The sequence below is a fragment of the Mastigoproctus giganteus genome, chromosome 4 (assembly GCF_048544385.1).
Source record: "Mastigoproctus giganteus isolate SK-2022 chromosome 4, ASM4854438v1, whole genome shotgun sequence".
Lineage (NCBI taxonomy): Eukaryota > Metazoa > Arthropoda > Arachnida > Uropygi > Thelyphonidae > Mastigoproctus > Mastigoproctus giganteus.
In genome coordinates this window covers 143,719,076-143,732,592 of record NC_143578.1, presented here as the reverse complement: position 1 = coordinate 143,732,592, position 13,517 = coordinate 143,719,076, and the positions used below count along the sequence as shown (strand labels likewise).

The 13,517-nt window shown below is 36.4% G+C and overlaps 1 protein-coding gene across 1 annotated transcript in view; it reads left to right on the top strand.

The window, feature by feature from the left end:
* Nucleotides 1-13,517, top strand: part of Orc1 (origin recognition complex subunit 1) — a 699,813-nt gene that overhangs the window by 195,571 nt on the left and 490,725 nt on the right. Inside the window, exon 5 of the mRNA XM_090372377.1 lies at nt 8,789-9,230. Within this exon, the coding sequence (XP_090228503.1) occupies nt 8,789-9,230 (442 nt within the window). The remainder of the gene's footprint in view (nt 1-8,788; nt 9,231-13,517) is intronic.

The following is a 13,517-nucleotide window of genomic DNA, read 5'->3' as shown; positions in this document are numbered from 1 at the left end:
CATCCTTTGCCAAGGATTTTTCATAGTCTGCCTTTGCCTGCCTAATCTCCTTTGTGACTTGGTTACAGACCAACTTATATCTATCATAGGCTTCCATGTCACCCATTAATTTGTATGTATCCCATGCATTTTTCTTCTCTGCCACATGTCTCATTAGTCCATCTGACAACCATTTAGGCCTAAACCTTGAACAATATTTCTTAGTTGGTATGTAAAGCCTAGTAGCCACCAAGATTAGTTCCTTGAATGCTTCCCATTTTGAGTTTGCTGTTGGTAACATCATCAGTTGGTCCCACTGTATAGAATTTAAATACTGTCTCAGACCATCATAGTCGCCTTTACGAAAACAAAAACCCTTCCCTTTACCTCTGATGGTAGTTACCTCCTTGAGTAAATCCCTCTTCTACACACTGTGATCACTGCCACCTAGTGGTTCATTTATCTGCAGGTTCTTAATGCATGAAGAATCACTACTGATAATCAGATCAAGAGTATTGCTCCCTCTTGTTGCCTCACGAACATGCTGATGTAGAAAACAATCATCCAATAAATCCACAAAAGCCTTGCTAGTGTGTGAGTGACCAACCCACAAATTCCAGTCAATATCTGGGAAATTAAAATCCCCCATTATAAGACTCTCTGATTTACTGGCCCACTCTATTTCCCTGTACAATATATTATTATACTCATCAGAGTCATTAGGCCTATAGCACACTCCTACTCTCAATTTTGATTTCCCTATGCTTATGTCACACCAAACTGACTCGACACTGCCCTGTCCATCGATGTCAACTGGCTTCACTTCCTTTGACTTTATGTGTTTCTTAATTAATAGCATAACCCCTCCTCCCCTCCTGTCCTGTCTATCCTTTCTATATACATTGTATTCCCCAAATTCCAGTTCCGCATTACTTATATCTGTGTGACACCACGTCTCTGATATCCCAACAATATCTGCCTTTGATGTTTTGAGCAATACCTCAAATTCATCAAATTTATTTACCAAACTCCTAGCATTGGTGTACACTCAGGTATACATGCACCTGTTTCTATTCTTAGCTACCCTAACACAACCCATGTGTTTACTTGTAACGCAATGACTACCAGCAGTCTCTGAAATATCCTGCATCTTGTTTTTCAGACTTCTGCTCATTTGAATAGAAGCAGTGCAAGAATCACTTCCACCTCTGCCAGTGGCTACTGTTAATCTATTAGTCCTTGTATCCCCCCCCCAACTAGCAGTTTTCCGACCCACCTAACACTGCCTCGACAGCATCAGCAAAAATTCTTGCACCCTTTCTATTTAAGTGTATCCCATCCCTGTAGAAGCAATCTCTCCTGTTAACAAGTACAGTCCAGGCTGAAAAAAATTCTACCCCTTGAGCCTTGCACAATCCCTCCAGGGCCGAATTGATCGACAAGGCTCTCATCATATACTCAAAGATGAGTATATGACATCTCTCACAAAGATGATATCCGCTCTACAACGTCATCAACCTTTTCTCCTGGCAGACATACCCTGGTTCTATTCCACCTATCCTTTTTACAAAGCATGTTCCCCGTTTCCCTGACAATAGAGTCACCAACAACTACTAGTTCCTGTGGGACCAGTGCATTCTGCCTAGGGGGCTGCCCCTGTGTTGCCTGATGACCAAGTGCAAGCTCTGGCGTTGATGTGGGCAGCTGAGAGCTTGATGGGCCCCTCAATTTATTTCCTTCGAGGGCATCCACCCTGTCCTTCAAGGTCTCATAAAGGCCCATGACAACGCTGAGTTGTCGCCTGATTTCCTTGCACTCCTTACATCGTGCACACACAAAGACATCCCCCTTGGCAGTATCATGTCCCATACCCGACTGCTCCGCAAACATCAAGCAAACAGTGCATTTTAATAGACTGTGATTCAGAGGGCAACTGCCCCCCCTCAGTTCTCCCCTGAACCACAGCACTCCCATTAGCTTGAGCCTTTTGCTTTGCTGCTCTGGTCAGAGTCATGATTCCAATTTAATTCAATAAAATTTAAAACAAAAATTAAATCCTTAAGTTATATCCCAAAACAGTTATGTTATATATATATATATATATATATATATATATATATATATATATATATATTTTTTTTTTTTTTTTTTCGGTATCTAGTGTTCCCTTTATACAACTTCCGTATCACGTGTACCACTATAGTTATGTATTAATTATTTGTTACGATTAAGTCGTTATATATATATATATAGAGTTAAAAATACAATTTAATTGACAATAAAGTTTATCAAGATTAATAGATTTACTGATTAATTGACAATATTATATTATGCAGTATACTACACTAAGCTTATGCTATCGTGTAAAAATGGCGGGAATTCACGAACGGTATTTCTACGGACTCGTAAGTATTGATTAGCTTCGAAATCTTGCTATCTCAATTTAGAATAAACTAAGGATCCTGACTAGGTCTATAATCTACTTATAGAAGATAATTTGATATAACAATTGGTTAATAAATCGACTAAATTTGGTTAAAAGACCTCTCGTTCAATTTGTGACACGTGGATTTGATACCGTTACCGATACTAAGTAATATCTACGAAATCTCTGTCTAAGTTAAACTTTAAACTAAGTATCGTAACTAGGAATATAAAGCTACTCTAGAAAATAAGTTAATATGACAATTTAAACTAATAAAGCAGAAAATAAATCAGGAAAAACTTCTCTGTTTGAAGAGCTTTAAGGAGCAATGTCTGCACAGGCTAACCTCGTACCCAGACTCAAGCAAAGGTATAACGAGAATGGAGTGATCTACAGACCACAAGAGTATAATGAGAGTCTGTGTGCAGATGGAATGGGCAAGCAAGTGTGAATGTATTATTATGGGTGACTTCAATCTGCCCCTAAATGATTTGAATAAAAGAGGGAGGAGAAAGTCCCCATAAGGAACAATATTTTTAACTAAAATAGATCAAGGGTCAGCAACCTGCAGCTCATGGGCCGGATCTGGCCTGCCACTTGAAATAATTTGGCTGCAGTCCCAAAACGAAATATCATATCCACCTGGCCTGCAGTGGTCCTAAAAAATATTTCTATCTCAGGCCTAATGTAGAACTGCAGTATTTTAATCAACTGTAATGATTTGAACTTGTTAAGAGTCCATATATAAATATACAGGGTATCCGGAAAGTCTGGAACCACAGAAAATACTATATTTACAAAAGAGTTTTTACAATTTAAAATACATATTACCATTCATGAATACCCTAAAATAGGAGAAAAGAGAATAAATTTTTAATCTGGAATTTTAATTTTAGATTATTGGACTCCTTAATTTGGATTCCTCGGAATTGTGTGATTTTGTGTGTTATACATGCATGTGTTTCTTGTATTTTCTACTTGTGGCATGGTGGTGTAATTTATAGCTAATCTGTGAGGCGTTATCTTATTCACTTCCAATTATAATTTAAATTTTGTTTAATTAAAATTAGAGATATGAGTTTTGTATTATTACTTTGTAATAATAAATAATATTTATGACATATCAATTTCTGTTACCTTTTGTAACAGAAATTGGCGTAAAAGTAGATTGCTGATTTGTGAGAACATAAATTTTGTAAAAGTACTCTCATCATTATTTTTAAGCTATTATATACTTTTCTGTTACTTTTTGTAACAACGGGTAAAATGCCAGCTATGATTATGATGATGATTGTAATAATAGTTATAGTGATAGTAATGTTTGAATTTCTTCTTTTTTTTTTTTCAGCAGCGAACTCCAATGGCAACAAAACGCAGGAAGGTTGATTCTGAGTGCTGAATATTCCAAGACACTTGGACAGAAAAATACTTTTTTACACAACACTTTGGCATGCCCATATGCCTAATTTCCATGCAAGTTATATGCAAGTTGCTGTGAATGAGGAGTTCAACATCAAGTGACACTATGAGACAAAACATCCGGAATTCAGTGAATTTAATGGGCAAGCAAGGAAGGATGAATTTCATAAACTTAAATTGAGCCTAGAAAAACAAAATTTGGTATTCAAGAAACAAAGTACAGAATGAGAAAGAAATAGATGTGCGAGCTACGCGGTGTCAATGTTGATAGCAGAAAATATGAAGCCTTTCACTGACGGGGATTTTGCAAAAGAGTGTTTGATGACAGTTGCAGACATTCTATGTCCCGAGAAAAAGACTACTTCAAATGTCAGTCTCTCTGCAAAGAACAGTTACACGACGAATAGAAGAAATGTCAGTGGATGTGAAAAATTGTTTAAAGGACTACTGCAAAATTTCCAGTTCTTTTCATTAGTGATTGATGAGAGTAGAGATACCAAAGACACCACTCAGCTTGCAGTATTTGTAAAAAAAAAAAGATAAACTGCAGCCATTATCAGTCCACTGCAGGATGAAAGCCTCCTCAAAAATTTATGTTGAGGGAATGGACTATAATCTGCCACGCTGGTCCAGTGCAGATTGGCAGATGAACCGTATTTAGCACTTAGGGGCTTGAACCCCAGTCTACTCAAAGAGCATGTGCTACTGCACTTCCACTCTTGACCACTTGGCTACGGAGGCCTGCAGTATTTGTACGTGGAGTAAATTCAACTTCCAACGTTCTTGAGGAGTTTATTCAATTGGTACCTATCAAGGGCACTACCGCAGTAGCAGACATTCTTGAAGTGTACTGAAGACACGAAGCTGGATCTATCAAAGCTAGTATGGGTATAGCAACCGATGGAGCGCTGGCAATGGTTGGAGAAAAGAAAGGTGTTGTGGCTCTGCTTCAAAGATACATGGAGAGCCTCGGAATTAAACACAAAGTCCAAAAAATGCACTGCGTAATCCACCAGGAAGCATTGTGTGCTAAATCTTCAAATTTGAAGGAAATGATGGACGTAGTGGTGAGGCAGTAAACCCGATCATGTGAATGCCTCAGAATTTCGTTATCCCAAATGGTGTTCATATCTCACATTGTTGGTGGATTTATTATCCCATTTAAACAACCTGAACTTGTAGCTTCAGGGAAGAAATCTGCTGTTACATGAGATGTGTGGATACATCGTCACCTTTGAAACAAAATTACGACTGTGGTAATGCCATCTTGAGAAATCAAACTATGCTCATTTCCCTAAACTCCAGGAGGCCAAACCAACAGACGCCAACATAATTGCGACTGTGACGTGTGAGTTGAAAACTGAGTTTTCTTCCCGTTTTGCTAACATTCGTTCTCACACAGGCGATTTCAGGCTGTTTGCCATTTGACATGGAAGTGGATACCCTACTAGAAAATGTTCAAATGGAGCTTATAGAGATGCAGTGCAGTGAACTATTAAGATCCAAATTTCATGCAGAGGGCATATCTCTACTAGAGTTCTACAGGAAATATCTTCTTGAATCTGAGAAATATACAAACTTGGTAGATCACACGAAAAAAATGGCATCAATGTTCGGTAGTACTTATGTGTGCTAGCAACTCTTCTCAAAAATGAAGTACACAAAGAGCAAGTTAAGAACCCAACTGACTAATGCCCATTTAGTTTATTATGTTTTATTATTATTACCTTCATTTATTAGCCATAGAGATGAATGTAGCCTGCCGTCCACTCACAGACATGGCCTCTGTGCAGAAGAAGGTTGCCAACCCTTGAACTAAATGATTATTATTTGTATCAGAATATTAGGGACGAGAATATTCTTGACTTCATCATTACTCATAAATCAGATGACATCGCAGGGCTTAAAGTACAGGAACCATTGGCAGGTAATGAACCCGCATTTGTTGGTTGGAAGATGATGCAAGACATGTTGCAGTAATTAAAGGTAAAGGCATGGGGATTATGGCAGTGTAAGGTGCCACATGGTATCTATTAATTGAGCAGATTGCATAGGAACAGCAAATATATTAGAATCATGGAATACCTTCAAAGCAATAATCATGGAAGTCATGAACACTTAAATACCATAAAGAAAATATAGCATGAGGAGGATGTTGGAATGGATGAATATGGAGCTAGCTAGTCTAATAGAAAAGAAAAAGACAGCATGGAAAACTTACATAGCGATGAAAAGTACTGGACCCTACAACAGCTACAAGTTGATCTGTAATAATACCACTGATAAGGTTAGGGAGGCCAAGGGGAAGCCTGAGCAGGTACTGGTTAAGAGAGCAAAAGATGGAACAAGGAGTTTTTCTTGCATGTGAAATACAAAGAAGAAGAAAATGAACTGGGTCAGACCCTTTTGCATTAGGTTTGAGGAAGTCTCCAATAATGCAGTTGACGATTTATTAGAAAAACTTTTGAGCCTAAAGGTATGTAAGGCTCTCGGAGTTGATGAAGCCTCAGGCTTCCTTGCACCATAGGGCTTAATAATAATACAAGACTACATATTTCTTGTTCCTATTATGCTATCATATCTGTTGTTTCTGCGGGGAAACTTAAAACTTGGAGTTTGTAGGCAAGCTATTATGGGAAGACACTTTAGGATAATGCTCAGAGGGATCACTTTGACAGTGCACATACAAACTGCTCGGTTTCTGTTGATTGCTAATTGTGGTGGTATCATTTGTCTACAACATGTTGCGAGAAAGCAAGATTGTGTTCTCAGAGAGAAAGAGCTAGATTTTTGGGATTGTGCTGGTGTTTTTTCCAGAACAATTCTTCAGCATCTGGACTGAGGGCTGAAACTGCAGAAGCCTGATGAACAGAAGGGCAAGTTATAGTTATAGAAATAAAATTTCTTAGCTACAAAAAAAAAAAAAAAAAATTGGCAACCTATGTGATTAGAACCCTCCTAGCCACCTATTTACCACAATAAAACAGTGCCATGCACTACGCTACTATTTATGAGATACGATATTCGTACCAAATCTCTGATACAAAAGTTGTAAAAATCTTAAGTCATAACTTACAAAATCTCTAAATTTTCAAAACAAGCTAACAGATGTGACAGAACCATTATATTATTTATTGCAATATGAGAAAGAGCAAATGATGCACAATATGAGAAAGAGCAAATGATGCCCACAACAACTACTTTGTAGTTTTTAAGAGTTGTCTATGGTGTATCTAAACACCGATATTATATATATTATTTATTGAACACGATTTAATATGTTAATTAAGTAAAAAAAAAAAAAAAAAAAAAAAGCAAGATTTTTAAAAAACATTCATTTCCAAGAGCTCAAAATTCTTTGACTGCACAGTTCATAGTCCTGTTGTTAGGGCATTAGAGCCTGTGTTGCCAATGTAGCAATAAACTCCAAACCAACTAACCATGCCATGAATTTTTTTCAAACCTGCATACAAGTTTGGAAACCTCATTCTAGGAAGAACAGAGATACATTAGACACGGTGTAGAGAGAAAGCAAGCAGAGTAGTTGGGATAAAAAAAAATATCTTACCAACAAAGATGGGGATTCTGTAAATTGCAGTCTCAGAAACTTGGCATCTATGTATTGACCTAATTGAATTGCATAAGGCTTTTAGAAAGGTTAAATAAACTAAATGTTGGTAGCATGTTTACTCTCAAACAAACAACAAATTATGCCGAAATCCTAGAAATCATTTTCGGCCAAACAGACATGAAGAGGTTATCCTCGAAGAGGTCAGCTACTCATCGGCCACACACATTTAATACACTGTTACCTCCTAATGAAAGACAATCCTCCACAATGCCCTCAGTGTCAGACTATACTAACAGTGAAGCACGCCATAATAGAATGTCCATGTTATCAAATTGCCCACCAATCAGCTTTCAAATCACATGCAAATGCCTTGAGCTCATTTTGGGAGAAAGATCAGATATAAATGAACTCTTTACATACCTTAGTGTAATAAACCTTACTGGCCATATTTACCAACATCAGTAACAGCATTAAATGTAAATTACAAAACTTGGACAGGTGCAATATAGCCAAATCAACTTTTGCGCCTTAAAACCACAAAGAAGAATAACAACAATGTTTGCTCGTTCTAAATTGATAAACTCAAGAGGGCATAAAATTAAATTCAAAAAAGTCAATGGTTGAATAGATGTACAGAAATTTATGTTCAGCCTAAGAGTTATTGATTTTGAGATAAACTTCTGTCTAGTTTTTTTTTTTTTTTTTTTTTTTTATCGTATGATGTAAGCAATACACGAAATAACTAGTTTTTTTCCTGTTCCTTCGTGGCTGTGAGGTCCAACTGGAGAGTGCGGCACTGTCGTAATATCGAAGCCTGAGGTTGGATTCGAACCCGCGAACTTTGGGTTGCCAGGCAGGCACTTAACCCACCTACCCACCCACCTAGCTCAGTCGGCTTTCTTTCTAGTGGGAATAAATGTAAAGTATGGACAAATTATTGGCAGGAATGGGCCAATGAAGTGGGTTATTTTTTATTTTTTTGGCTCATTCTGTATAAGTTTACTTCCTTGAATTATGTTACTAATACTAATGCATGGACAAGATTACAGTAATTCTGCAATTTGCAAGGAAGATGTAATGGTTGCAATTAAAGGGCTGTCCAGCAGTGTTAATTTTTGAGGCCTAAATTGAAAATGTGGACTTGTTGATTTTACTAGTGTCATAAATACTTTATAGCTTTAATTGAAGCAAAATATTTTTTTGTTTAAGTTAAAATGTTGAAAAGTGTTATTTTCAAGTGTTGTTTGACTTCTGTTCTTTTCATATTTTAGGCACATGTTGAAATGAATTTTTTTTTGACTCCGAGTTGATATATATTGATATATCTTTTAATAAAACTGCTAAATCTTATTACATATTCTATACAAAAGATTGAAATATTTTCTTTCGTTTAGGTTCTATGATCCAGAAGAAAATGTGTGTTTCACCAGTGGTTGAAGAATCACATCAAAAATCTGTGCAAAATGCTTCAGTGAAAAGTTATATAAGAAAGGGACATTCAGATGGAGCTGTAACAAGAGATTGCCTGAAAAATATTTCATGTCCATTAATTACTAAGTTTCATTATAATTTGCCATCAGAAACCCATGAAAAGCTTTTAGAATCATCTTTTTTAATATCACTTAAAGAAGAATTGTTTGATGTAAGAGTAAAACTAAAACGTCTAGATAGTGAATCACTTAGTGATATAGCATTAGAAAAAAAAAAACCTCATGTGAAAAAAAAAAATAAGCACATTAGTTTTGAGCTAACTCCAAACTCTAGTGAGTCATGTGCTAAAGGGAAATTACATTCAGCAACAAAAGATTTAGTTGTAAAACCTGAAAGTGATTCTAGGTATAGAAAACTTTTATCTTAGTGGGCTTTATCTTACTTTATCTATAAATATTTTATAGATTAAAAACACTGAATTTTTTTAAACAATTTTGATATGATTTTGTTTTTTAGTTACTTTACAGTTTTTGTTAGTGAATATAACAAAAACTGTAAAACTGTAAAAACTAAAAAATTTAGAATATATACAATAAAAATAAGAATTAAATTCCATTTAATTCTTATTTTTGTTGTATATATTCTCAATTTTTTTCATCTCTTTTAACTGTTTCTTGAATATTCATGTATATGTGTTTTGATGTTTCTCTCAATGCAGTATATCAAATTATATCTGATATAAGTATAAATACAAATTATATCTGTATAAGTACAGATTCTCTTAACCAATGCCCTGCTGCTGCTATCAGCCGCCATGTAAATATGTGTTTACAAGTACAGTAGAATATAGTTAATACAAAATCAGCTTATACAGAGTTCTTGTTTATGTGAAGTGCATATCGTTCAACTACCAAAGGATAGGCTTTTCTGTGTAAACATTTATTTATTACAAAATTCGGTTAATATGTATTATATGTGTTAGGCAATGGTCAGGCCACACCTTGATTACTGTATACAGGTCTGGAGGCCTCATTTTAAGAAGGATGTAGAGCTGTTGGAACGAGTACAGAGAAGAGCAACAAGATTAGCGAATGGAACGAAGGGTTGCTCTTATGAAGAAAGGCTTAAGTTTTGCAGATTACAGTGTCTGGAGACTAGGCACCTGCGAGGTGATCTGAATGAGGTGTATAAAGCCGTCAGCATTGAGCATGCTCAATGCTGATGAGATTCTTCCTCTTGCTCATTATAATCACCTGAGAGGACATAAATTTCAAATTGAGGAAAGACAGTTGTAGAATAGATGTGCAGAAGTTTGCCTTTAGCCAGCGGGTAGTTGATTGGTGGAACAGACTTCCATCTTTTTTTGTGGAAGTTGAAAGCCTAAATAAATTTAAGGCTGAGCTGGACAGGTATTTGGAACAAATGGAGGGGTGAAATGGGAGTAGGTTTTTTTTTTGGCTGAATGCTGCATAAACTTGCTTTCTTGCATCATATACCTCTACTAATGCTAATGCTAAAGTCTGTTTTCACCCTGTGAGAAATAAATGATGCTATTTTGTATGGTTAATACAAAGCTTGGTACAGTTGTGCTGTTATTGCTCCACCACCAGCATGCATGTGGCCACCTGGTTTTGCATTTTATGAAAGACAGTACTGACTTGTTAATTTACTCTTATCATAACAAAGCCAGTTGATGGTAGCTATGTCATAAATACACTCTGAAAAACATTTGTTATAGGTGAGTTGCAGTTGTTGTGTGCTATGTTCAAAGAATCATTTGTCATCCACAATCTAATTTTTGTGCAATTTTTAAAAGGACCTGAACTGATATCTCTTTGAAGCTTGTCTTTAAATTAATTTAAAGGCTAATTATATTAAACTCCATGTGTCTTATTGTGATGAAGCATAAACAGAGAGAATTAAGCCTGGAAATTATTCTTGTATAATTTTAACGGGACTGATGGAATGAAGTTAAACAGACATTGCAAAAGAATACAACATCCCTTTACCTACTTTGTCTACGATACTGAATAAGAGGAAAAAACATCAAGTACATGACACTGAAACAGCAATAAAAACTGGAAATTAATTTTTTCTGCAAAATGAGCTTGAAACAAAATTTTCGAATGCTACCAACAAATGTGTGTATCTAATTTGCCAGTAATCAGGTCAATTTTGTAAACATTCAATTAGTGACTTCAAATGCAATGGTAACTGGCTCTAAAGATATAAAGAGAGGAATGACTTTGATTCACAAAATTTTTGCAGCAAATCTGCATCAGTTAACAACGGACTAGATTTTTTTCTGTACAATGATTTGTTCAAAAATAAAAGCCAAAGGATATTTTTAATCTCGAAAAAGATAGGTGCAATTTAAGATAAAGATAGGTGCAGATAGGTGTATGTAATGTTTTTTTTTTTTTTTTTTGGGGGCTTAGAGGGGAACAGGTATCCTGTGTGTTATCAGACACTCAGCCTAAAACACTGATGGATCCAATATCTCTCTATTACAGAAGATTTAGGAGAAGTCCGGTTGGCCTGCCTCCCTAAAATCCACTCACGCACACCTTCTCGATGGTAAGCCCTGTTACGTCACTTAGGTGGCAACGAACGTGTAGAGTGGTTCTCTTCAAGACGCCTGGTCAGCGTGAAGAGGAAAAGACCAAACCCTCCAGCAATGAGAGCACAACAATACAAATGGCTCTTAGTCCCCAGCAGCTTTCACTCTCCCTCTTACGGCAGCGAGAGGATCAGAGTGGAAGCAGAGGGTGCTAAGAATCTCTGGGTACGACCAGGCTGCCATGCACGGAAATTGAACTTGGCCTGTTATAACGTACGATCACTCATCGGTGAAGACAGGATATTAGAGCTGGAAAAGGAATTAGAAAATGTGAATTGGAATATCATCGGTTTGTCTGAAACAAGAAGAAGAAATGAATCACTTATAAGTTTATCAAGTGGAAATCTGCTGTGCACCAATGGAAACAGTGAAAGGAGTGAAGGTGGAGTTGGGTTTCTGGTCCATAAAGATTTTAAAAACAACATTTTGGAATTCAAAAGTACATCACCAAGGGTGTCAAGACTAATATTCAAGATTTCTAAGAGGTACAAGCTAAAGATTATAATGATTTATGCACCAACATCGAGCCATGATGATGAAGAGGTTGAAGAAATGTACACCGAAATTGAGAGTCTTCTAGATGAGCAGAAAATCCACTACACTATTATTATGGGGGACTTCAATGCTAAGGTTGGAAAAAGGCAAAACAGTGCAGAAAGAGGAACTATAGGAAATTTTGGAATTGGTGAAAGAAATAAAAGAGGTGAAAGACTTGTGGAATTTGCAGAATCTCAAGGACTGTCAGTAATGAACACTTTTTTCAAGAAAAGGGTGAACAGAAAGTGGACATGGAAGAGTTCAAATGGATTAACAACTAATGAAATCGACTTCATCCTCACTAACAGAAGATATATTGTGAATGATGTTACCGTCCTGAATAAGGTAAATATTGGAAGTGATCACAGAATGGTAAGATGTACACTTGATATAGATGTAGGAAAGGAAAGGAAAAAACTGACTCGAGTAAATAATACAAAGGTCTTTGAAATAACAGAGGAGGAGAAAAAGCAGTATGTACTGGAACTTAAGAACAAGTTTGAGCTTCTGCAGACTGCTCAGGACCAAGATATCGGCGAGGAATATTACAACTTTCTGAAAGTGATAAAGCCCAAGAAACCTATAGGGAAACAGAAATCCAAAGAAGAAAAAATTAGTCAAGAAACACTTGTCATGATGAACCAAAGACGACAAATGAAGAGCAAGAAAAACACTGACAGGGAGAAAATTGAGTATACTGAGTTATGCAAAGCCATTAGAAAGAGACTCAGAGAGGACATAAGAAGATTTAACACAAGAAAAGTAGAACAAGCATTAAGGGAAAACAAAGGATTTAAATCAGCAGCCATGAGCAGTAATACAGAAAGACAAATGATACTGAAACTGAAGAATAGCGATGGTGTACTTATAAACAGCAGAAAAGGCATAATTCAAATAGCAGAAGACTACTATAGAGAATTATACAAGGAGTGAGGGAATGATACCAGCAGTGGGGAACATGGATTGCAAAGTAGCAACACATACGACATACCCGATATTCTTCCTGATGAGGTAGAACATGCATTGAAGAAAATGAAGAATCGGAAAGCCCCGGGGGAAGATGAAGTTACTGTAGAGTTGTTAAAATTGGGAGGAAGAGACATAAGACAAAAACTGGCAAGGCTCTTCACAAAGTGCATTAGAAAAGGTGTGATGCCTGAGCAGTGGAATAATGCAATCATAGTTTTGCTGCATAAGAAAGGAGATAAATCAGAAATTGGAAATTATAGACCAATTAGCTTGTTATCCCATATCTACAAGTTGTTCACAAGGGTCATTACTAACAGATTAGAAAGAATACTTGATGAGAATCAACCGAAAGAGCAAGCTGGCTTTAGGACAGGATTCTCAACTATGGATCACCTTCACGTAATATCACAGCTAATGGAGAAAGCAAATGAATATAAAACACCATTATGCCTGGAATTTGTGGATTATGAAAAGGCGTTTGACTCCATAGAGCATAAGGCAATGTTTCGGGCACTGGAAAGACAAGGCATAGATACTCCATATATTATGATTTTGAAGAAAATATA